The 24,502-nt window shown below is 42.9% G+C and overlaps 1 protein-coding gene across 4 annotated transcripts in view; it reads right to left on the reverse strand.

Moving 5' to 3' along the window:
* The window catches only part of SPIRE1 (spire type actin nucleation factor 1), a 148,695-nt gene that overhangs the window by 24,955 nt on the left and 99,238 nt on the right, over window positions 1-24,502 (reverse strand). For 3 of the 4 annotated variants that reach the window (XR_010303775.1, XM_064150254.1, XM_064150252.1), the window contains 5 exons: window positions 17,302-17,385; window positions 15,448-15,612; window positions 11,296-11,382; window positions 10,796-10,925; window positions 6,272-6,313 (listed from right to left, as the gene is read on the reverse strand). Coding sequence is in view for 3 of the 4 variants with exons in the window: in XM_064150254.1 (XP_064006324.1) it covers window positions 6,272-6,313; window positions 10,796-10,925; window positions 11,296-11,382; window positions 15,448-15,612; window positions 17,302-17,385 (508 nt within the window). In the remaining variant the exon portion in view is untranslated. The remainder of the gene's footprint in view (window positions 1-6,271; window positions 6,314-10,795; window positions 10,926-11,295; window positions 11,383-15,447; window positions 15,613-17,301; window positions 17,386-24,502) is intronic. The other variant, XM_064150253.1, reaches the window with a different exon arrangement.

Consider the following 24,502-nt stretch of genomic DNA (forward strand, 5'->3'; position numbering starts at 1 on the left):
AACCTCAGACCAGCAGCAGATCTTTAAAGATCCTGGGTTAAACCTGAACATTTTTGCCCTTCCAACTCGCACTCTGCAATTAACTACATAGCAAGCAGCAGAAGAATGCACAATTCCACCTGCACAAGTGGGTTCCAGTGAATCTGCAGACTATGCCACACAGAAACAAGGAGGTTTGGAATGAAGGAAACCTAGCTTTATCCTGTGAGGACAGAACTACACTTTATTCTGCAGCAGAGAGAAGAGGAATGAAAATGAGCTAACTCAGCATTTGTCAAAAATATGCAGAATTCTTAGGCTTCTATGGTCACCTGTATTAAAAAGATGTCTGTGATGTCAAACTTTCATGTAAAGGCTGAAACATGAGGCTCCAGCTCTGCTTTCATCTACCTGAGTTTTATGAGGCTGTTAACTCCACTGAGTAAATTACTCAGGATTTCTGCCAGAGTGCAATGAAGATGCATCCTGGATAACATAAGCCTTGGGTATTCTGTGCTTAGCCTAGCTTAGACTGTAAGATAATGACCTAGGCTTTGATATTTTAGGAAAGCTTAGAGTTTGGTCTGATAAATTAGTTTTATCCCTGTAGAAGTACAAAGTGCAGTATTCCAATCTGAAGAAAACTATGTTGGAGGGACAAGAGAAGCTTTTAATCTCTCATTTGCATGCATGCCTAAGCATCTGGTCTTTCTGCAGATGGATTTTTCTACCCATGTAATTATAGGACTCCTTCCCCAGGCTTGTAATGACAAAGTACCTCCAGGTATTTAAGTCTAGGGTAATGACAAGTTATTATTCTCATTTTTATGTGTGGTGAAAAGAGGCACAGAAGGTCAGATGGCTCATACTTTAGGTTACCAGGAGGACCATGACACAGAAAAAGTATTCCCAGTGCCACCAATGTAAGCACTCCCAAAGCGTTTGAAGTTACTTACACAGCTGCCCTGGTAAAATCAGACACAGCCACTGCTGCCACAACACATTTTGCATGGATAAAAGTCATTCTTGTAGTAGGAAAATTAAAACTACACAGTCTAGGTAAAGCCTCAGTTGCAGTAGTAAGTCTGGTTTGCAACATTCTCACCAGAGTAGTAGCTGCAAAGGAGTAAGGAAAGGACTAAGTTGAATTAGTATATATTTTAAATAATAAATTGGGTTGTTGTTAAATGCTGAAAAGTGGGCTGGGAAGGACAGAGGATCTATTATAGTTGCTCTGTAAGCCATACCTTCAGCTGGGTGTATCAGAAAAGGTGATTATTTGGACTATTAAAATGGCAGTGACATTCCAAGCCCATGAATTTGTGCAGAGCAGTCTTATTACTGCCTTTGGGTGCTCCCTACAAAGAGTTGCAATCAAAGACTTAGACTCTCTAACCCTCAGTTCCTATCTTCAAAGGCTTTGCTAATGGGTGTCCTGACTAGCACCATGGCTTATAGGTCATGGGGTTGTTTTTCTCCTGCTGGATTTCTGTGAGTACAGCTCGGGCATCCTCCACATCAAATGCATTCCTCCTCTAGCAGCCGCTCAACACTCAACGCCATCCCAGAAAGTGGCAGCAGCAAAACAAAAGCCCCTCCCTGCTGCCATTACCACTGCTTCACAACTCATGGTTAGCTGGCACACAGCTGACTGAAGAAGCTCAGGGTTTCCCTGATGTGTCCTTTGAAGGCATGGGGCTGTTCCTTAGTGGACCATCTAATAAAGCAGCCCCTGCACCACCACCAACACACCAGCCAAAGGCGGGGTCCCTTCCCCCAAAAACTTCTTGGGTGGTGACCTCCCTGCCTCAAGGTTGGGAGTGTGAAGAACAGCCTCTGAGTACTGCTGGACTCACTGAGAGAAGAAATTAAGGGAAGGCCAATAGTATTGACCTCTCTCCAAAAAAAAAACCCAAACCACAGCATGGATCTGGGGACAGGAAAGAGAAGGGACATCCACCAGACATCCCCTAGCACCAGGGGTGGTGATGGAATGGGTATCAGTGTGTATCACAGGTTATTTTCCATTGGGTTGTTGCTTGTTTGTGTGTGTGTGTTTTGTTTCCTAAGAATTTAGGCTAAATTCCACTAGGCATTAGAAGTGAAAATTTCTGATCCATGCTGGAGGCATTTTATAGAGCAAATCACTATCTCCAAAGCCTAAAGCAGTGAAATTAAATAACATGTAAGAGCTGTTCACACTTCTAAGAGCTGTTTATACATATTGTTTTGTTCATATGTTGCTTTATAAGTCTTCTTGAAACACCAGAGAAGTTTTAGGTGAACCAAGAAACTAATCCAACATAGTTTCGAGAGACCATTGAGCAGGAGATGTCATTTACTACCTCTAAAGGAAAAAAAGAACCAAAAAAACCCAACAAACCAGGGACTTTTTACAACTTGCAAGCACTGAAGAATTAAACCAACCCAGCAACCAAACCTCTGAACAAACCAAAACTCAATCCTCCAAAAAAGTAAAATTAGAAACCCAACCAAAATCTGTTTGGTCAACAGTGCTCAAGTTGAGTTTATCATTCCTGCACTCACAGTACTGGATATACACAAATATATGCAAGATCATAATTTAAGGAAAGGCTCATGAAACTTCACAGTTACAGCAGATAGTTTATATATATATATATATGGTTCCAAAATGAACCCCAAAACTTATGAAAGCCATTTTAATTATCTACTCAGGCAGCAAGCATTGCTGGGTGATAGATAATTGTACATCATGGTAAGATAAAATCAGTCAGGGTAAACAAGTCAGAAACAAGCAATGGACTAGTGCTTACCAAAATGAGTATGGCAGAAGAAATTCATGGCCAGCTCTTTGAAACCAACCCCTAATTCTAGGGTTTTTTTTAATGGATAGTAGTTCACAGGCCCTAGTTTAACACAACATCTAAATGTTTTAAGGATGATTCAAATGACATTAAAAAAGGCCTGTGTTATTAACAGCGTGGGGTTAAGATTTTATTAGAGAGCCAGACACCTTGGGAGGGTGTCATTTCTGCCTGGTCTGTGCAGCAAGCACAACCAACAGTACCTGCAAACTGGATGAACAATTTGGGTTGGAGTTTCTTGTAGGCTATCATTGCAACAAGCAAATGAAAGAAGGGAAGGCCTGGATTTGATTACTTGATCTTTGTGCTGGCCTTCCCCTGGGTTGTCTTAAAAAGAGGGAGACAAAAAAAACCCCACCCTAGGATACTATGAAATGTGCCTTATTTGCAAGCAGGATTACGACTCTTATGAAAGAAGGAATTAAGCAGACCACAGATGACATGCAAACCACAGCAGGCATGTAACCAGATGCTGTCTGCCTCCTCACCAGCTCTCCTTGGCAAATAACGACAGCAGAAACATGAATTTTGCTCTATACAGCACAGGTACTCCTCAAACTTATCATTTCTGAAGTCTAAACAAGGCTAAACTGGGTTTGCAGAACTAATACAGGTTTGCTTTTTGCTAGCTATGGCAATACGCTTGGGAAGATCAAATAAATAATGGTAAGAGCAATGTGCTGGTCTTTTCAGTGGATTTAGATGCTGATGTCAAACCTGAAAACTAAGAAACTGGTAGACCAAACTGCCAGTCTTTTGCTGGTGTTTGCATCACATTTATTATTGTGTCATCTAAACGAAGAGATTACCAGGACCTGGTAAAGTTCCTTCCTCACACGGGTCTGAGGCACAGATTGTATAAAGCTAACAGTGATACCCAGCATTTTATGGCAATAATCCCTGTGAAATCTGGGTTTAAATCATGTTTCCTTTTGCTTCTCTCCCTGCACCACTACCCCCAAAAATGTACAAACTGTTTCTGAAGCAGCAGCTCCAAAGCAGCCACGCACACAGCTTTGGGGTAAGAACCTGAGTGTTATGAGTGGGAATGGCTGACGTTGTGAGCTGCGTTCAACACAGTGCACTGAAATTAAGCTGCTTTTAAGCTATTTTTCTGTTGGAGAAAGTGGGCAATGACTGCTCTGGTCTCTAGCTGATACTTGACTACCTCTCAGACTACTCTCATTACAGGTGGTTACAGCTTGTTCCTTCTATTCTACTAGCAGTGCAAAATGAGGTCCTAGGCACCCTCCCCTCTCCCTTGCAGGATAACAGCAGGCAGATGCACGGAGCTGTGCACTGTGACACCCCAGCTACACTGCCTTGGCACCAGCAAATGCCTTCTCAGAACTGGTCTGCATCATCCCAGTCACAGAGAGCAAGCACGCTAAAAGCCTGCATTTGCCCTTCAGCACTGGGTAGCAAACACTTGAGTTTTTCAGCTGGTTTGTGTTTTCACAACAGCAGTTCCATCAAGCAGAGAGCAATGAAAGCAGTGAAAAAGCAAGTGTGTGGAAAGGGTGATGGAAGCACAGCACATCTTCCCCACCTCCAAAACAAAGCGAAAAGGAAAAGCACACAGAGCAACAACATTCAAAACTGCTCCTTATCTGCTTCCAATCAACATCCCAACCCATCTCAGGCATTCGTGCTGCTCATCTGCTGCCTCACATCAAACTGGAATGTTTTATTAATCATCTAGAATCACTTCTAAAGACACTTTATCAGATCACTCAGTCAGGCCATATCATACTACTTGCTGAGAAGCACAACTTGAAAAAACAAAACCAATCACATTTGGAAGATGGATAAAGAAAACAGGAAGAGTTCTTCAGTGGTCAGTCAAAAAAAGGCAAATCTGAATACAGTACAGATTGCTGTGGAGGTACTTCTTTACAACAGGAATGTGATGGTAATGAATTAATGGATCATGAAGGCAGGTTTGACAAAACATTGTCTGGATTTAAGCAAATGAGCATGTTTCAGGAATCTGATAAATAAAAAGTAAATAAGCAGCAGAGGGACACATGTAGAAGGACAGGTATGAACATTTCCCTTTTGCTGGTCACTGGCATGTTCAGATTTTCACTCCTAAACCTAAGGGATGTTTTTGGGCTATCTGAAAGCAGTGAAGCTTTCTGAAAACTGAAGTTTGTTTGTGTTGTTATCTGAGTCCCCCGGGGGCCCTTCAGCTTTCAAAGGATTAAAACATGACACCAAGTACATATATAACGTGTATGCCATCAGACAGCTGTACAATATGCCATGAGTGTAAGGTTTCACAAAAGGGTTTGAGCTGGATCAATAGCTTGCCAGTGCCTTTGATGGGGAGAGCCTGTTCCTCCCATCCTCCCGTGCTCATCCCCCGTCCTCGGTCAGCTCTCTGATTATCTGATCAGATAAGAGAGTAGGTTTAAAGCACTAAAAGAGCAGAAAACCGACCTGGTTAAAGAAAGAGTTTGTTCCTGACTTATGTGAGTTTAACCAGGTCATTCTGCGAGTAAATGAGCAGGACTGGCACACAGGAGGAGGGGGGAATCAAGCTTGGAGGAGAGCAGGCAGCAAAATTAGGTAAGAGCTCCCCTCAGAGACAAACCTCTGAGACTAAAACAGAATATATCCAACCTCAGTGATGGAGGCTTTAGGCCTGAGCATCCTGGAAGGTTGGTGTACAATGAAGGAGGAATGAATTTCTTTTCTGGCTTGCAGGCATAAAAGCTGTCTGATGTTGTTGTCTCAGAATTAGAACGTGCTCCTACAGTTACTGCACGTCCTAACTATTGCCTCACCATGAGGAAAGTAGGGAGTTGATGAAGGATCAACTATCAAATCTTCTGTAGCACCTGTTACCAGCAAACTCTAGCAACTTACTTTGCTAACCAGTAGAGAAGGGAGGTTTAGGTCCTACTGAGTGAACATCTTTGATTTCACACGTCGCAAAGAACTGACAGTAAAGACACTCAGTAGAACTGACAGTTCTGGATTAATACTCACAAGTGTCCTTCAGTGAATCTAGAAAGGCAGACAGGCTCAAAACTAGGTTTTGGACCCTTGTGAGAAATGAAGTAGTAAAAAAGATGGCCTAGCCAAAAAAAGAGTGTAAAGGCAGAAAGGTCAGACAAATAAGTAAATCAGATTTGAAAGTGGCACTGCATGCTGCAATCTTTTTTAGAGTCTGGAATACCTCTGGGCCACCTTACTTGGGTTATTTATTTAAAGAGGTTCCCAGCACTCTATTTCAGGTGAAGCATAGCTGTTTCCTTTGCCTAGGCATCCTTTGGTGACAAGGGAAACAGAAGTATGGATAAGTAATTGCTTTTATTTTCACTGACCAGATCCTAGAAGAATCTCTTCAAGTTTCTTTCTTAAATGGGAATTCAACAAACAGATGGAACAGATGTCACAATAAGCACAAGAACGACGTCAGGTGTTGCTGCACCTTTTACCTGACAAGTCAAAACTGTAAGACATGCTAAGCGGCCGGATTGCTGCAAAGAAAAACAGAAACAAAAGAACAACAGAAAGGAGACAATTCAGCTGTTAGAAAAGCAGAGGGGATAAGGAAAACAAAAGATTAACTCCACTTGAGGCATTTTGGATTCTATTGCCTAAATCCAAAATGTGTCAGGTATGCTATACTGCTTTACTGTAGTAAAGCTCAAAGTAGAGCAGCATAAATGGGGATTGCAAAGAGAGCAATTAGAAATATATCTGTACAGTTGTACCATGAGATTTGAGGAATTCAATAAATCAAACATCAAAGGGCAAATATCTTTAAAAATGGAGTATTTTCAATTAAAGTGCCAGGAAAAGAGGGAAAGGGGACAGGGGAAAGAAAGGGTGAGAGGAAAGACGGAGAAAAAGCTGAAAAAAAAATTGAAAGTACAAAGCCACATTTCACACAACTTTCAGTGACCTGAAATAAAGATATTTCTGATTTTTTTAAGCATAATCTCCAATGATTATAATTAAACTAATAAAGAGAGACACTCAAGCTAAGCTTAAGCAGTAGTTTCCTTGAAGAGGATGGAACAAAAGGCCAAGCACAGTGTGATTTGTGTCGATTCTTGTTCTTTTTAAAAGCCTTAGGTGCACTTTGCATTGAAAATCTATCCATAAAATATTATCCTCTTCTTTCTGGGCCTCTGTGCTAGTTTGAAGCTAGCCAGAATGTTTCGGTGAGAAGAATTAGATTACAGGCTGTGAAAAAGAAAACAATGGTGATGTCTACCTCACTCATAGGCTTGCTGAGATGTATAAGAACAAGAATGTAAATATAGATAACACAGGCTCTCTCTGGGCTTTGTGGGTTGCATTTCTTTCTCTAATCTAACCTGCCATCTTTGTGACTAATCCACCTGCTTCCTAACACCCCTGGCCAACCCTCCAATCTTCCTTGGGCACAAGGCAATGTCTGGGGTAAGGTAGAGAGGGGTGGGAGAAGGTGGAAGGATGGTTGGGAGCCCCTCCTGGGGACTCACAGTATCACACAGTATCACCAAGGTTGGAAGAGACCTCACAGATCATCAAGTCCAACCCTTTACCACAGACTCAGGTTTCTGGGAGGGCTGCTGTGTTTCTGTATTACCTTTTAGGTTGTATATTTCTATCTATAACTATATATGTTGTAACTATCTTGTATCTTGTGCTAAGCTGTAAATATAAAGCTACATTCACTTTCCAGAGCCACTGAGTCTAGTCTGGGTGATTTTACAATGTGTGGGGATGGCGAGTAACACCCAAACCATCACAGCCTCTAACCATTTTATTGCTAGGTAAGAAAGTGCTCAGATGTTCTTTATTTCTGGAAAGATCTACCTTTATTTCCAATTCAACAATGTAATTCAGGGAGCAGACACTCCAAATACTTCTAAAATCAACCTAAAATTTCTATGCACTAATCCAAACATGCAGGCTGAGCCCCGTGACAAGGATGCACCAGAACACATCAAAACTGACACCAGCTGATGTGTTTTACTTAGGTGATAAACATGCAAGTGGGTATGAGAAGGCCTGTCAGCTACACATACCACTGCTTTAAAAGATGGTGGGAGAAAAAAAGTTGTGCTGGGACAAGTTTTGCTCCTGAGGATAAATCTATGTGGTAGGTGTCTGAGTTTGAGTCAGATCTGGGAGTCAGAGTATTTTTCCCACAGTTCATTAATTAGACAACACCAGCTCCAGAGAAAAGCTACAGAAATAGTATCTCCATCCTTGTCCAAGCTTAGCATAAAGTCAAACATATTTTAAAGCATAAAGGTGTTTATCAGTTAATGCTGAGTCTGGTAAGCTGAAGGCTGATAAAATGTGCACAGGAAGCAGTTTTCTCCAAGCTCCATTAGTTCAACTTGCTTGAGTCACAAATCCATGCTTTTAATTAAAAGGACATGTAGCTCAAGGCTGTGTGTGCCTTGATAGCTTACTCTGATGAGTTTGAAAGCTCACTCCAGTTCCTCCACTCAAACCTCTCCCTTTGTGAGAACTGCCACCAAGATTAAACTCCCCTTCTCAAAGAAGTTTTAGACTGAGGGTGCCCAGTCACAGGCTGGCTTTTCTCTGTGGCAGCTCAAAGTGGAGAAGATCCTACCTGCATGCATGTGCAGAACACAGGGACAAAGCCTATGGCTACTGGGAAACACATGCCATAGGTCCACCCAGATCAGAGAGGAGGAACTGCAGCAGTACAACCTCCCTCACCTCAAGACTAGCAGTGCCCTTGAGCAACAAAAAGTAATTCTGGGACATGTGTAATGTACCTTTTAGTCCCAAATATTTCACTCTAGTGCTATTTTTTTGTTTCTTCTTCTTTTTAATAACAAATATTTCTGTCCAGATGGTGCAAGTGCCCCACATGGTGTTTCTACTTAGATTTATAATCCTTAAACCTCATTACCTTATGTGTTGTTACACTAAATTACATTCAGTAGTCACCACTAGCATTATTCCACTCCCAGGCTGCACACATGCCTTTCATTCTCAGAGGACTTTCAGACAGAGCAATCATTTCATTGGGAGAAAGAACAAAATCTCATTTTTCAATGTAAGAAAAAACTATCTTCAGGGCATTTGCTCTTCTTTCCCTTTATGCCAGAAGCACATAAACACCTGGGAAATAAAACTTGTGTGCATCCCCTTCTTAGACCTCCAGTAATATGGCTTTTCATTTGAACACTTCACTGACTGAAAGGGAATTACCACAGCTTCAAACCTCAACAATGAAATCCTTTAACAAAACCCACGGAGATTTGATGGAAGACATAAAGTATCCCTCATTGGAGGTGATGCCCTGAAATAAGCCCAGGAGTTCCTAACAACTGAAACACCCAAATTTAACATTACTTTCTAGAAACTCTTTATCAAATGAGTCATTTTATCAGTTAGAAATTTTAAAGAGCTACTAGGTCAAATGTGGTGTCCTTAAGAGAAAATGATAATTCCCAGATAGAGAGCATTTGAAATACTGAAATGGAATGTTTGAAAGAAAAAGAAGGAATCATCCTGTGGTTTCACAAGCTTCCTGCATCTGGAAAAAAGCCTAGGCCCACCTATTAGAAACATTAATTGAAGCAGCAAGCATAAATTGAATCCAAATAAAAACCTGGAAGGCTCAAAGAACCAACATTCAAAACATCATGCTTCAAAAAATGCACCCAAGCAGTCACCAAACTCCGCTGAGCGCTTCAAAAACAATGCAACAAAGCAAGCCTGATGAAATTGTTTTTCTCTGCAGACAATAGGTTGTCACAAACAAGATGTAATCTGGACAAGAGCCTTTAAGCACGTGTGCAAACACAAATATTCTGCAAAAAGTAGCTAGAGAGAGAGTACAGAAATGGGTTATTTCATGGTTTTTCAGCCGTAAGAAGCCACTTTTGCCCTTGAAAGATTCAGCTAGCTCAGCTTTTCTGACACCACGCTCTTAATGAAACCTGAGTCACAATGTAAGGCTACATTTGCTGTGCCTTTGTCATCACAACTATCGAGCTAATGTAAGTTGGTGATCACTGGGAGAGCACAACATCTGAATAATTTCATAGTGGGTTATTGAATATGCACTACAGGGCAAGCCGGAGTGATCTGCACCCTGAAAAGATATTCAATCCCAGGTTCCACAACTTAGAGAAGCGAAGATTTGGACTGAGGATAAAAGCAAGAGGTTCAGCAAACAAAAGCAGGTTTCAAATTAAAATGAGGAAGCTGATGATGCTAGCAATAGGAAACAAAGAGAATAAAATTAGTTAAGAGAGACATGTAAAGAATACTTGCAGTATTGCTCTGGGGAGAAGCAATTCACAGATTGCATCGGGTTGGAAGGGACCCTCAAAGGTCATCCTGTCCAACCCCCCTGCAGTCAGCGGGGACATCTCCAACTAGATCAGGCTGCCCAGGGCCACACTGAATCTGATCTTGAATGTCTCCAAGGACAGAGCCCCAGCCACATCCCTGGGCAACCTCTTCCAGTATTTCACCACTCTCATCGTAAAGAACTTCCTCCTGATGTCCAACCTAAATCTGCCCTGCTCCAGTTTGAACCTACTGCCCCTCATCCTATCACCCAAAGCCCTTCTGAACAGTCCTTCTCTGGCCTTCCTGTAGGTCCCCTTCAGATATTGAAATGCTGCTATAAGGTCCCCCTGGAGCCTTCTCTTCTCCAGGCTGAACAGTCCCAACTCTTTCAGCCTGTCATTTTAATTGTTCATGTGCAACAAGCAAGACAATTCCATTAAAATAATCTAACACGTTAAAAACTTGAAGGGAATGAAGCTGACCCTTACAGGATCTCATTCTAAAATACAGCTTAGCACAACGAATGCATAACCCTAGCAAAGCCTTTAGGGTCTTTGTTTCTCTGAAGGGATGAGAATAATTTTACCTTCCATGACATCTGCACAGCCCATCACTATGATTGCTGCTTCTTATGTGGGAAGTTTGCTGTGGATACTGCAGGTGAGAACTAGGAAAGTGCTTACCCAGCCTGCTGCGCCGTATCTCATCGGGGGAGACTGGACGTAGCTTCCTCTCTGACTTGATTTCCTCCAGTATCCTCTCATGAAGGCTACGTGGCCGTGGAGGGGTTGGCTTCAGTTTTCTTGCTGAGGCCTCAGGATGTGAAGATAATCAAATTTACATCAAACAGTGCTAAAGGAGATTTCACAGGGTTTTGAGGGAAAAAAAGGTGGAATGCTGTGGTTTGATTTTGCATGCACTCAGCTACCAAACATATAACCTGGAAAGTAGATTATACCTTTCCCTAATTCATCATGATTTCCACCAGGATAAAAGGTCGCTGGGAAAAGCAGCTGTTAATGGGTGGGTGCAAGATATTTCACACTGTTCTTTTAAGAGATTATGTTCTACATAAAGATGAAAGTCCATGGCAGAAAACGTAACATTTAACATATTCCCTAGACACAAAAATGCTTTCAAATGCCACAGTTTTGGTAGGAATGAAGCCCATTGGATTACATACAGGATTTAATGGAGGTCGGGAGCGGATGAAATCCAGGATTATTTCATGGGCACTCTTTTTTAATCGAGGTGGGATGTCACCATTGACCTGGAAAAGAGAAAGCAGAACATGCACTTCTGTGGTTTGGATTTGTATTTATGTCGACAATGAAACCAACTGAAAACTCACAACAACCCTGACAGAGCTTGTGGTGCTCTGACACCTGCACCAGGCATAAAACCCCACCAAGTCCTGAGCCCAGCAACAATGCATATGAGGAGCACAAGCAAAATGCAGACAACAGCTTTCCAGCTTTGCAGATAGCTGCACAACAAGCACAACTGCGGCAGCTTTAATCAGCAACACTGAGGGGTTTGGGTGATTAAGTGGGATGTGAAGGCTGCAATCAAGTCTACGGAGAGAATGCAGATGAACAAAGTATCTTGCTTTGAGGAAAAGCTGCCAACACCACTCTTAAGAACACCAGTTTGAAGCACGTTTCACTGCCAACCATGACACAGTCTCTGATGCTCTGTTTTTAGCTCCTGAGAGAACATGGATGCTCTTTAGCAGCCCCAGTTTTCTTCATCTCCTTACCATCTGAAGGGTCTGTTACGAGGAACAAGGGGAGGGAATTGGGTTGTTCAGCCTAGAGAAAAGCAGGCTCAGGGGAGACCTCATCCTCTACAAGTACCTGGAGGGTGATTGTAGAAAGGTGGGGCCACAGCCTCTTCTCCCAAGTAACAAGACAAGAGGAAATGACCTCAAGTTGTGTCAGGGGAGGTTTAGGTTGAATATCAGAAAAAAATTCTTCAATGAATAACAGAAAAAAATTTCTTCAATGTTAATCCCTGGAACAGGCTGCACCACTTCCCTGGGGAAACAGTAGAGTCACCATTCCTGAAGGGATTTGAGAAACAAGTGGATGTGGTGCTTAATGATACAGTTCAGTGGTGGACTTGGTAGTGCTGGGTTAATAGCTGGACTCAATGATCACAGAATGACAGAATCAACCAGGTTGGAAAAGACCTCTGAGATTGAATCCAACCTAGGACCTAACACCTTCTAATTAACTAAACCATGGCACTGAGTGCCTCAGCCAGCCTCCTTTTAAACACTGCCAAGGACAGTGACTCCAGCACCTTCCCAGGCAGCCCATTCCAATGCCAATCACTCTTTCTGTGAAGAAATTCTTCCTAATGTCCAGCCTAAACCTGCCCTGGCGCAGACTGAGATTGTGTTCTCTTGTTCTGTCACTGGATGCCTGGGAGAAGGGACCAAACCCTCCTGGCTGCAACCTCCTTTCAGGTGTTGTAGAGAGCAAAATGGTCTCCCCTGAGCCTCCTCTTCTCCAGGTTGAACACCCCCAGCTCCCTCAGCTGCTCCTTGCAGGGCTTGTGCTCCACTCTCCTCACCAGCCTTAGTGCCCTTCTTTGTGATCTTAAAGGTCTTTTCCAACCTAAATAATTCTATGATAAACTAGACCTGGCTCAATCACCAATGCTTTGGGTGCAGCAAAAATAAATGTTCCCCTTGTTTTCTGTCTTTATCAAACTCTGTCTGCTGAGAAGTGCCCTTGTCTGTAAAACCCAACAGAAAAAGGAGGAAGCCCTGCATGTGATTTCACAGCTACCTCTTTACCTACACTTTAAAGATTACTCAAATGCAAAATAAAGTTTGTTATTGTCTAGAAGGTAAATCAGCAGGATGCCATGGCATGCCATTGGTTTCCTCACTGCAGATGACCTATGTCTGTAGAAGAAAGGCTGGGTGAGGGTTGTTTGCATGTTTGGTTGGTTTTTCCAGACAGATGGATATTTGTTTCTCTGGTATCTCATTTAGACACAAGACCATATCACAGAACCACACGATGGTGGTGCTTGAAAGGGACTTCTGGAAATCACCTAGTCCAACCCCCAGCTAAAGCAGGGCCACCCAGAGCAGACTGAAAAAGCATCACAAAGTGTGATCACATCTACAAGATACCACAGCTGGGAGTCAGCAAATCACTGTATGCACAGGGTATAAAAGAAGGCAGCAGAATTTCTCCTATCACAGGGAAAATTGAAAAGCTGGGAATAAGAGTTTGGATCCACATAAAAACATCCACCTCTCAGGTTCAGTCTTCCTACAGCACCATGCCTAGGCACACTGCCAGGGACCAAAGAGCATCCTATGCCATACATCCTTCTGGATCTTCTGTTGCTACACAGGAGCTGGCAATGAGCTCTGCTCTCCAGACTGACCGAAACTGACACGACTAAATTTCACAGATCAAGTGCCCCACATTTTAGCACCCTTCCCCCCTTTATTTCTTTTTCTAAGGGTGAGTTGGCTCATTTTCCCTTGGCAGTCTCTCTTTGTAGCCAGAACATACATGAAAAGACACAGCTCAGGTCTGTCAAATGGAATGCTGCAGTCAGAAAAATGGGTTTGAGTGCCCATAAGGTCATATTGACATGATCCCAATCTGAACTTCAGTAATGCCATGCAGCTTCTGCATAAGGTCTGCTCACCCCAGACATGCCCTGTTTAGAGGCTGAGGCACTCAGCTCCTCAGAGAAGACTTCTGCCCTTCCTAGATAAGCAAACAGATGCAGAGTCCCTCCTGGAGAACATTTCATTGCATTCTTGGGCACTCCTTCTGAGGGGACATTGTCCATGTTCCATTTGTTCACCATCACTACTCTCTAGCTTGCCTAGAACGAATGTCACACAGCTTGGCACAGAACACCAAGCTGCTAAAGCCTGCAAGATGCATCAGCTTCCTAAAATTAGTGCTGAAAAATTAAAATGGAAAAGGTTTATACCAAGTGGTGATTTGACAGTAATATTTTAAGTGGTGTGATGGATTTGTTCTGTTCAAAGCCTGGCAATTTTTTGAGGCCAGCATGTTTTGTGGGATTATTAATGAAATGAGAAGTCTCTCTTCCCTGGGTTACTGTTCATCAAATGTCAGAGTTGATAGCTGAAGTTGAGACTTATTACCATCAAAACAGCCGTTTTGTCAACTGATAATCTTCATCCTAGCCTTGGGGAACAGCCCTCTGCATGACAATAGGCAATAAATAATACATGGCTCTCAGCCTTTCACCTCAGGGCACTTTGTGCCCTGACTTAACGCCACCAGGGTATAATTAGTATCAGCATTCCCGTTTGATTGGAAAAGAAGAAATGTAAGACTTGCTTAAGTGATTTTCCACAGGATACATGGGGAGCTGGTGACAAAGCAAGTGGATCTTCTACAGCCACAAGCAGATACAAAAGACACTCAAGAAAAGCTTTTATACTCTTACACTACATCTATTTCTTTACTCAGTCACTCTGTAATGAGCAATTTCACACACATGTTTTAATTAATTAAAAGTCATGACTCTTGATTAAAGTCTACATCAGAGACACATTGCACAGATGCAGCCATGACATGTGTAGGAGGGAGGAAAAAAATGACTTCACACTCTGGAATTTCCAAAACTATGTTCCAGTTCAAGAGAAATGTCCTCCCCAGTAAGAAAAGGCCACAATAATCTCTCAGTTGAAAGCCTGACAGGACTTTTGATAGGACTCTGAAGGTTATTGGAAACCCACCACAAGTCATATGTTCAAGAATATGACATGTAGGCATCTCTTTCAGAAGTTTAAATGCCAGTGAGCAGGTCTAGAGGAAGGCCAAGATGATCAAAGGCTGAAGCATATCCTCTATGGTGACAGCCTGGAGAAGAGAAGGCTTTGGGGTCACCTTACAGCAGCTTTCAAGTACCTGAAGGGGACCTACAAGAAACCTGGGAAGGGATTTTTCACGTGGACTTGTAGTGATAGGATGAGAGAGAATGAATTGAAGCTTGAGGAGGGCAGATTTAGACTGGAGATTAGGAAGAAATTCTTCACAGTGATTGTGGTGAGACACTGGAACATATTGCCCAGTGAGGTGACAGACACCCCTTCCTTGGAGGTGCTCAATCAGCAACCCGTTCCAGTGGAATCCTCCTACTGCAGGAGGATTTGGACTAGATAATCTTTAAGGTCCCTTCCAACCCAACCCATTTGATGAAGCTATGAATTAGTGTTTATATGAAATCATCATTTTAAGGTTCTCAGGGAAGAAAAAAAGCGAGAAATAAAAAAGGCAAAGGTTTCAGATTTGACAAATGCTTAGTGACTCTCTTGACTTACCATGACCTTCCTCAAGGTGTAGCGTTTGGACCGAATATCATCCATCAGCATCTCGTAGGGGGTGAGCTGGTACTCGATGGGGAGTGGGTTGTACTGGCGCTCTTGGACCTTCTTTAGCTTAACACCGTTCCGCAAGTCTCGCATCACTTGGACCCAGAAACGAGCCTGAAGAGAAAAGGGAAGGTTTATTTGATACCTTGATCTCGAATGTCCCTTCGGGTTAAACTGAAGGTGTTCAGTAAGACTGAGAGAACTAGGGCTGTTTGGTTTTGGGAAGGCTGAGAGGAGACCTTATCAACATCTCTAAGTATCTGAGAGGTGGGTGTCAAGACGAAGGGGACAGGCTCTTTATGGTGGTGCCCAGTGATCACAGAATCACAAAATTAACTATGTTGGAAAAGGCCTCTGAGATCAAGTCCAACCTATCACCTAACCCTTCTAATTAACTAAACCATGGCACTAAGTGCCTCATCCAGTCTCCTCCTAAACACCTCCAGGGATGGTGACTCCACCACCTCGCCGGGCAGCCCATTCCAATGCCAATCACTTCTTTCTAATATCCAGCCTCAACCTGTCCTCTTATTCTGTCACTGGGTGCCTGGGAGAAGAGACCAACTCCAGCCTGGCTATGACCTCCTTTCAGGTAGTTGTAGAATGCAATGAGGTCTCCCCTGAGTCTCCTGTTCTCCAGGCTGAACAACCCTAGCTCCCTCAGCTGCTCCTTGTAGGGCTTGTGCTCCAGCCCCTCACCAGCCTTGTTGTCCTTCTCTGAACAAATAGGACAAGGAACAACAGGTATAATATGGAACACAGAAAGTTCTTCTTCTCACTCACTTCTTTGCTGTGAGTGTGACAGAGCACTGGAACAGGCTACCCAGAGAGGCTGTGGAGTCTCCTTCTCTTTCCAAACTTGCCTGAATGCATTCCTGTGTGGCCTGCTCTAGGTGATCCTGCTTTGGCAGAGGTGTTGGATCTCTAGAGGTCTCTTCCAATCTTATGACTGTAAGACTCCCTTTTCAGGACACCAGTAAATATGTACAGCTGTAGCATTTTATTTTTAACACATCAACCAAACCCCATTTTATTATATATAAGCCTGTTTATAACCCTCACGAATGCAACAACACTTTCTTGCATCTCAGCAGGACTGCAGAGTCTCACTTCTTTAAGATAATAGAGGAAAAGGATTTCAAATTTTCAGACCATGTATCCATATTTCCATTTCAAGTTTACTGCAAGCACACCAAGAAAGTTTCCAGACTTATAGCTAACACTATGTGCAATAACACAGTGACTGAACCCAAAACCTTGTTTCTCATAGGATCAGAACTTTCTTGCCAACTTTCCCAACAGCTGCTTTTCAGACAGAAATTTTGCAATGGACTCCATATCCTAAGACTTAGTAATATCCTCTCAGTAGTCATTTTCCCTTTGCTCTGCCTTGAAGAGCACCACACAGTAACAACTCCCTCTCATTTGCGGGCCAGCAAGAATAGGTGGAGAAGAGGAAGAACAGGAGGAGAAGCTCAGTTGGTGGCCCTGCCTACTGCCTGATTGCCCCTCTGAAGGGCAGTCTGCATGATACCTGCCTAAATGTCCACTCTCTTTAACTTGTAAGAGGTTCTTCCTGAATGCAATCTAAAGGAAAACTGCAATGCTTGGATACTTGTGTGGTTTCATCTGCCTGAGAAGGGAGGTTGAGACTCTATTTGCTTATAGCTTGCCATGAATTCCTAATAATTGATGTGTGAAAAAAACAGGCATCATTTTTAACATAAAACAAGTTTTAGCCAAGCATCACGAAGAAATAACTACTGGCAATGATGCTGAATCATTATTCAATTGTTGTCTTACCCAGTCAGCATTTTTTAAGTCATCAAGATCTGTGCTGGAATCATCACTTGCTTCTTTGTCCATCTCCTGAATCTTCTTCAGATTCTGCCAGTGAAAAGAAAATGAGTCAACAAATGAACACTGGAATTGCCCTCAAGTAAAAATGCAGCTTACTTGTTGACATCTGCTGAATTATATTGTTTGGGTATTCTGCTGAATGTTTTATGACTTGGACAGCAATGCTCTAAAAGTACCTTATAATGATATTTGAGTATTTCTCTTAATTGAAAAGTGGATCTTAAATGCTATGAAACAAATCCTAAGTTTTGAGCATGAAAGGACTTCAGATAACAGCATGACTGAGTGTGGCCATTTGAGATACATTTCTAGCTCAGACATAAACATATTCAGAACAGAGAAACTTAGAAGTAGAAGCTCTGAGGGGAGAGGTGAACATTCTAGGCATAGGCCATACAATGGCAACAATGGATAAGTGAATATAATTTCATTGGAGCATCAAGAGCTTTATGTCTAGAAGCACAGCTTGTACCTTCCCCTTGCTGCTTCTCCTGCTTCAGCTGTGCCCGCTGCTATCTTTCCCCGTTGCCTCTACTTTTGCTGCTTCACCACCACTTGGCCCCTTCCCCATCTTTGTTAAGGTTATTATATTTCTCTAGTAGTGTATTTTTCCTTATACTGTTATATTTAAACCATAAGAAATACAATTTCATTTTCCCCTGACTTTCCAAAAAACTCTGTGTTGTAGTGAGCTCATTCTACCGGGGGAGGGATCCACCCTAACCCAGGACACAGAGGAAAAACTATAAATAGCCATTTAAATGTTCCTTAGATTGGCCTACATACAGGAAAAAAAACCCAACCAGCTAGCAGGTCTGTGAAGCTACAATGCAGAAGAATGTTACTGACTTGGCTGGGGACAGAGTGGCTGGAGAGCAGCCAGGAGGAAAGAGACCTGGGGGTACTGATAGACAGTAAGCTGAAGATGAGCCAGCAGTGTGCCCAGGTGGCCAAGAGAGCCAATGGCATCCTGGCCTGCATCAGGAACAGTGTGGCCAGTAGGACAAGGGAGGTTATTCTGCCCCTGTACTCAGCACTGGTCAGGCCACATCTTGAGTACTGTGTCCAGTTCTGGGCCCCTCAATTCAAGAAAGATGTTGAGGTGCTGGAATATGTCCAGAGAAGGGCAACAAAGCTGGTGAGGGGCCTGGGGCACAAATCCTATGAGGAGAGGTTGAGGGAGCTGGGGGTGTGCAGCCTGCAAAAGATGAGGCTCAGGGGTGATCTTATTACTGTCTACAACTACCTGAAGGGACATTGTAGCCAGGTGGGGGGTGGCCTCTTCTCCCAGGTAACCAGCAATAGAACAAGGGGACAGAGTCTCAAGTTGTGCCAGGGTAGGTATAGGCTGGATATTAGGAAGAAGTTCTTCACAGAGAGAGTGATTTCCCATTGGAATGGGGCTGCCCAGGGAGGTGGTGGAGGCACCGTCCCTGGGGGTCTTCAAGCAAAGCCTGGATGAGGCACTTAGTGCCATGGTCTAGTTGATTGGATAGGGCTGGGTGATAGGTTGGACTGGATGATCTTGGAGGTCTCTTCCAACCTGGTTGATTCTATGATTCTATTCATACCAAAATTACTGTTATGAGCTGAATTCAAGACAGATATTTTTTTTTCTAGGAGAAATTCCCAGAAAGTTTGTTGTGAGAAGAAATAAAACACCAGAAATCCTTTCAACTGAACTGTGACAGACTTGCATGTGTACTGAAATTATTAAGTAGTCCATATTGCCTGTTTATAGATTCTGAAATCTGAATAATAAAAGCAGGTAAGGAAGAGAAACAGACTTTTCACAAGTAAAAGCTGCTATTTATGAACAAGATCAGACCCCACACATTTTGAGGTGACTGCAAAGCAGCCAAAACAAACAGCTGTCACACTAACAAGAATAAGAAGGATGATTAAAAGTTAAAGGAGAGCAAAGAAGATGCAAGCTTGCACACAGAAAAGATTGTAAAAGCTTTGCAGAAATTATCTCACAGACATAAGCAGCTACATGGGGTGCACCAAGAAAAGCGTGTCCAGCAGGTCTAGGGAGGTTCTCCTCCCCCTCTACTCTGCCCTGGTGAAACCACACCTGGACCACCATATCCAGTTTTGGGCTCCCCAGTTGAAGAGAGACAAGGATCTACTGGATAGAGTCCAATGGAGAACTATGAGGATGATAAGGGACTTGAACACTTCTCCTGTGAAGAGAGACCTGGGGTTGTTTAGTCTTGAGAAGAGAAGGGCTGAGAGGGGATCTCATCAACATGGACAGATTTCTGAGGGCTAAGTGTGAAGATGAGGGTGCCAGGCTCTTTTCAGTGGTGCCTAATGATAGGACAAGGAACAACAGCGATAAGCTGGAACACAGAAGGTTCCAACTTTACAGCGAGGCTTACGGAGCACTGGAACAGACTGCCCAGAGAGGTTGTGCAGTCTCATTGTCTTCAGACTTTTAAAAACCACCTGGATACATTCCTGTGTGACCTGCCCAAGGTGAACCTGCTTTGGCAGGGAGGTTGGACTGGATGATCTGTGGAAGTCCCTTCCAAACCCTAACATTCTGTAATATCCAAAATGCTGGGGGTTTTTATTACTTCTGTATTGAAATTATCTGGATTCAGCAGTGCAAACAAATTCTCAATACTCCACTTGTACAGAGATTTTTCCAGGAGATCTTTAACAATGTTGATCTGTTAGAGTTTGATCTGCTTTCTAAGTCACAGAATTGTCAGGGTTGGAAGGGACCTCAAGAATCATCCAGTTCCAACCTCCCTACCATGGGCAGGAACACCTCACACTAGATCAGGTTCCTCAAAGCCTCATCCAGCCTGGCCTTAAAAACCTCCAGGGATGAGGCTTCCACCACAACTTCTTCCAGTGTCTCACCATCCTCGTGGTGAAGAATTTCTTCCTAACATCCAATCTGAATCTTCCCACTTCTAGTTTTGCTCCATTCCCCCTAGTCCTACCACTACTTGACATCCTGAGAAGTCCCCCCTCAGCTTTCTTGTAGGTCCCCTTAAGACTCTGCAAGACCACAATAAGGTCTCCTTGGAGTCTTCTCTTATCCAGACTGAACAGCCCCAACTCTTCTCAGTCTGTCTCCGTAGGAGAGGTGCTCCAGCCCTCTGATCATCCTCATGGCCCTTCTCTGGACACACTCCAGTCCTCACTAATGTATTCCAATTGGACAGTTAAATCTTTTCCTAAATACTTGCTTATTTTTTGAGACTAAAGCAGCAGGGCAGAGGTCTGACATATATATATATATACATAATCTTGTTCTCACTTCTAAGCACTCAAGTTCTTCCTTTAATGAAACCAAACAATCTCAGTTTAGCTTCTGAGCTTCCCAGAGAACTTTAAAATAAGTATATTCTGTGAAATGTGTCTTTTTTTCCTGAAAGTAGTTCCAAAACTGCCACCATATCCATGGAAGAAACAGCAGCACTGCAAGGATACTTAACCTGCACATTTAACAGAGCGCAAATACCAACCAAACCTGGTTCCAGAGATGGCAGATGTGAGTCAGCCACCACAGAGCTTTTGCAAAGAGAACAGATGGGTTATTTATTGTCTTATTTAAATAAGGAAGACACTTGCTTTCACATTAAGGAAGAAATATTAGGGCTGCCTATAAAAATAAAATGCATAATTTACAGGAAGGCTCTAAGGAACCCACAAAGCACCAACATTACAGAAGGAAACACATCATGGGATGATGTGGGGATGTTTTGGCATGACTTGCAGTATCACCACAGGATACCCAACTGGGCAAGAATGTCTTTGTGGAAACTTGCATCAACTCTGTTGCTGTGGCCAGCAGTCAGTCTGACATTCACAGGCAACCACTCTTTTCCAAGGCAAAAAAAGCAAAAAGGAAAGGAGGATATCATAAAGGCCTCACTTATGTGTGTTTTGCAGCACAGGTTTCTTCTCTCCTGCGTCACACATTTGCAGTCACCACTCCAAAACCATTATCTGTGAATTGCAGAGTCCAGCAGAGGCTACAGAGATACTGAGGAGATTGGAGCATCTCTCTGATGAAGGGAGGCTCTGAGATCTGGGGCTGTGTAGCCTAGTGTGCTCTAGCCTAGAGCACACTGAAAGGGGATCTTATTAATGCTTAGCAACACCTAAAAGGTGGGGGGGTCAAGAGGATGGGGCCAGACTCTTTTCAGTGGTGCCCAGCAAGAGGACAAGAAGCAATGGGCACAAACTAGGACAGAGGAAATTCCACTTGAACATAAGAAAAAACTTCTTTCCTGTGAAGGTGCTGGAGGACTGTACCAGGCTGCCCAGAGAGATTATGGAGTCTCCTTCTCCGGAGAGATTGCAAATCCACCTGGCCATTGTGATCCCGGGCAACCTGCTGTGGGTGAGCCTGCTGTAGCAGGGGTTAGACTAGATGAATCCTAGAGGTCACTTCCAACTCCTACCATTCTGTGAACTGTAACTGATGTGCTTCCTTGCAAACTACTATTGTTCATTGATAAGCTGCAAAATACAAAATCATTCTGATACTTTCTCCTTTGCCTTGTGGTCATCAAAATGCTAATTTCAGTAAATGAGCTCATGACTGTTAGATATGCTCCTCCTTTCCATACTGGAAGGTACATACTGTTGGGGTTTGTTTTTTTTTAATTAACATGTTCCAGCTGCTTAACCTTTACTTTGACTGTTCAAAAAGATTTGAAGCAATTACCCATCTCAGCAACCATGTTCTCTACCACAGAGTTTATGCCCAAAGGCTCATGCCTTTGACTGACATTAATATTCCATGAAGCTAAAAAGATTACAACCTGGTTTTCTTAACAGCAGAAAACAAGGAGGGAAAAAACCCAAAGCCTTGAATAGCTGAAAGATTTTCCTAACAAGGCAACCATCTAATTAGTTTCTCTGGAACATAGCTGGAGGGGGAGTTTCTATCCCAGAAAGTGCAGGTGTAAGCAATGCTGGCTACACTAGGGAGTTGCAAGAGCAGAACTTGCCAACCACAAGAAAAGTCTCTCAAAATGAAGTTTTTTGATCCAAATGAGCTGATACAAGCACAGGCTACTGCCAAAGCTGTGCTCCTGCTCTTCCTCATCCTAGCCAGTTCATCCAGCTGCATTTCTCATACCAGCACCAACCCATACTTTCTAGAGATTGTTCATTCGCCTCCCTGGTACCCAGCTCAGACCCCTGAACACAACTCACCATGCAATTTAGTGATGAATAACAGGAAGGAAAGGGATTTGCATCATTGTGGAAGATAGAAAGCTGTGGAAGATTGGGTAGAAAAGAAACAGCAAGTGCTCAATCCTTGCAGTCAGTGCTTAGGAAGGTGGCTTTAATTTTTCTCGACCTGTCAGGTGCGGCTTGGGAAGGAATAAATTCACTGTGACAAATGATTGTGTTTAAACTTCTAGACTAAATGAAATATTATCACTTCCCTCCAGCATTCCCCAGCCAGCATCACAGGGTTTCACATCTGCTTCCATTGTAAATTATGGAAACCAATACATTTACAATAGAGGAGAGCATGTGTCAGAACTTAGCTGTGATCCAAACCCCAGGAGTAACCTCAGCGGCTGCAGCCATTTGGTCTTACCCTGGGGATAAGGGCCTAAAAAAAGCTACTCCAGTGGAACAAATAGATGGCTTGAATGGGTTTCTATCTCAGGAAGGAGAAACATCTTAAAAGGCTTTTTCTGAGCAATCTCAGAACCTCAGACCCACACCACAGGCCTGATTCACCTATTACAGCCTGAGTGTTCAATTAAAAAGTATGGATCAGATGTGCAGGAAGCAAATGCTTTTCACCAGCTCCAGCTGTTTGGGTTTTGGGGTTTTTTTTTTAAACCATGACAGCATTTGGCTATTTTATAAAAAAAAACAACCCTGCAATTTGTGACAAAAGCTAGTAATAAAAATATCAAATGTCTCTAAACGACTTGCTGCACTATTAAAAGCTGGCAGCTGATTTGCTGCTGCGTGTCCCACATTCAAAACGCAGCTCTCCTGGGCTTGGTGACAGATGGGAGTTTATATAAGACACTTGTCAGCACAGCATCAAAGACCTGCTTCCACAAAATGCTCTCAAAAATGCAACGTTTTAATGGGAATTCAGATCTGGACTTTGTGTTTCACCAACTGCAGGACAGTTCCCAGCAGCTTCCAGTTTATCTTCTTTACTAGGAATCATCTGTTCACTGATGTGAGGAATTCTTAGGCTGCTATCTGCAGAACCACTAAAATAACCTTGCACATCTAGGCTCAGTTTGAAAATACATAACTTGCACAAACACAGCTGTTTTTAGATATTCAGCTCTCCAATTTGGGTTTAAATTCCAAGGGCTTGGCCAGCAGCATTACTCCAGTTCTTTTTAAAAGACCCAAACTCCATTTAATTCAAATAGGGGAACAGGATCTGTAAAATCAGTTGCTGAAAAGCTCTAGAGTACTATCAAAGTCCTTCATATAGAGAGGTATGGGTCAAGGCATTTTGCTCAGCTCTGGAAAGGGCTGTTCAACAGAACTGTCAAAGGGCAGGGAAAAAGAAAAAGCCAAACTTAAGTGCTTGTAACAGTTAGTGAGTGACAGTGGCAATGAAACAAAACGAAGACTAAAAAGGCCCCTGCAAAACCAAACCAGCAACATTTCCCTCATTAGAACTTTGAGCTGGGGGGGTCAAACAAATCGTGATGGGGCTACAAGCCTAATGACAGCACAGGTGCAAAAGTGGAGCCACTGGAAGCCTAGAAGTGTAGGCAAAAGTAGAGAGGTTGGTGAATCAGTTTCTTTCTCTGGCTGTGCTTACTGAAACCGCAAGCAGCAGGATATTTAGCAGCCTCCACGGTCACAAGGCTGTCAAGAGTAACTTGGCTAATGATGGTATTGCCAAAATAAGTTAGCCATTAACATTGCTCAGGTACCTATTAACCACCTCTATTATCATATTTTGGACAAATAAGACAGCAGTACAGCCACATTGAATGGAAAGTAACACCTGACTTTTTGTTTTCCAGTCGAGTCCTTTGCATGGCATGAAACGAGGGGGAAAAAAAACAGGAAGGAAAATTTTCATTTCTGCTCTTGTACTCAACCAGAATTTGTCAGTTTATGTTGTCATAGAGATCAGACTGGAACATATCCAGGCAGACTGAAAGAATGT

This window comes from Pogoniulus pusillus, chromosome 10 (assembly GCF_015220805.1).
Source record: "Pogoniulus pusillus isolate bPogPus1 chromosome 10, bPogPus1.pri, whole genome shotgun sequence".
In the NCBI taxonomy this organism is placed as follows: Eukaryota; Metazoa; Chordata; class Aves; order Piciformes; family Lybiidae; genus Pogoniulus; species Pogoniulus pusillus.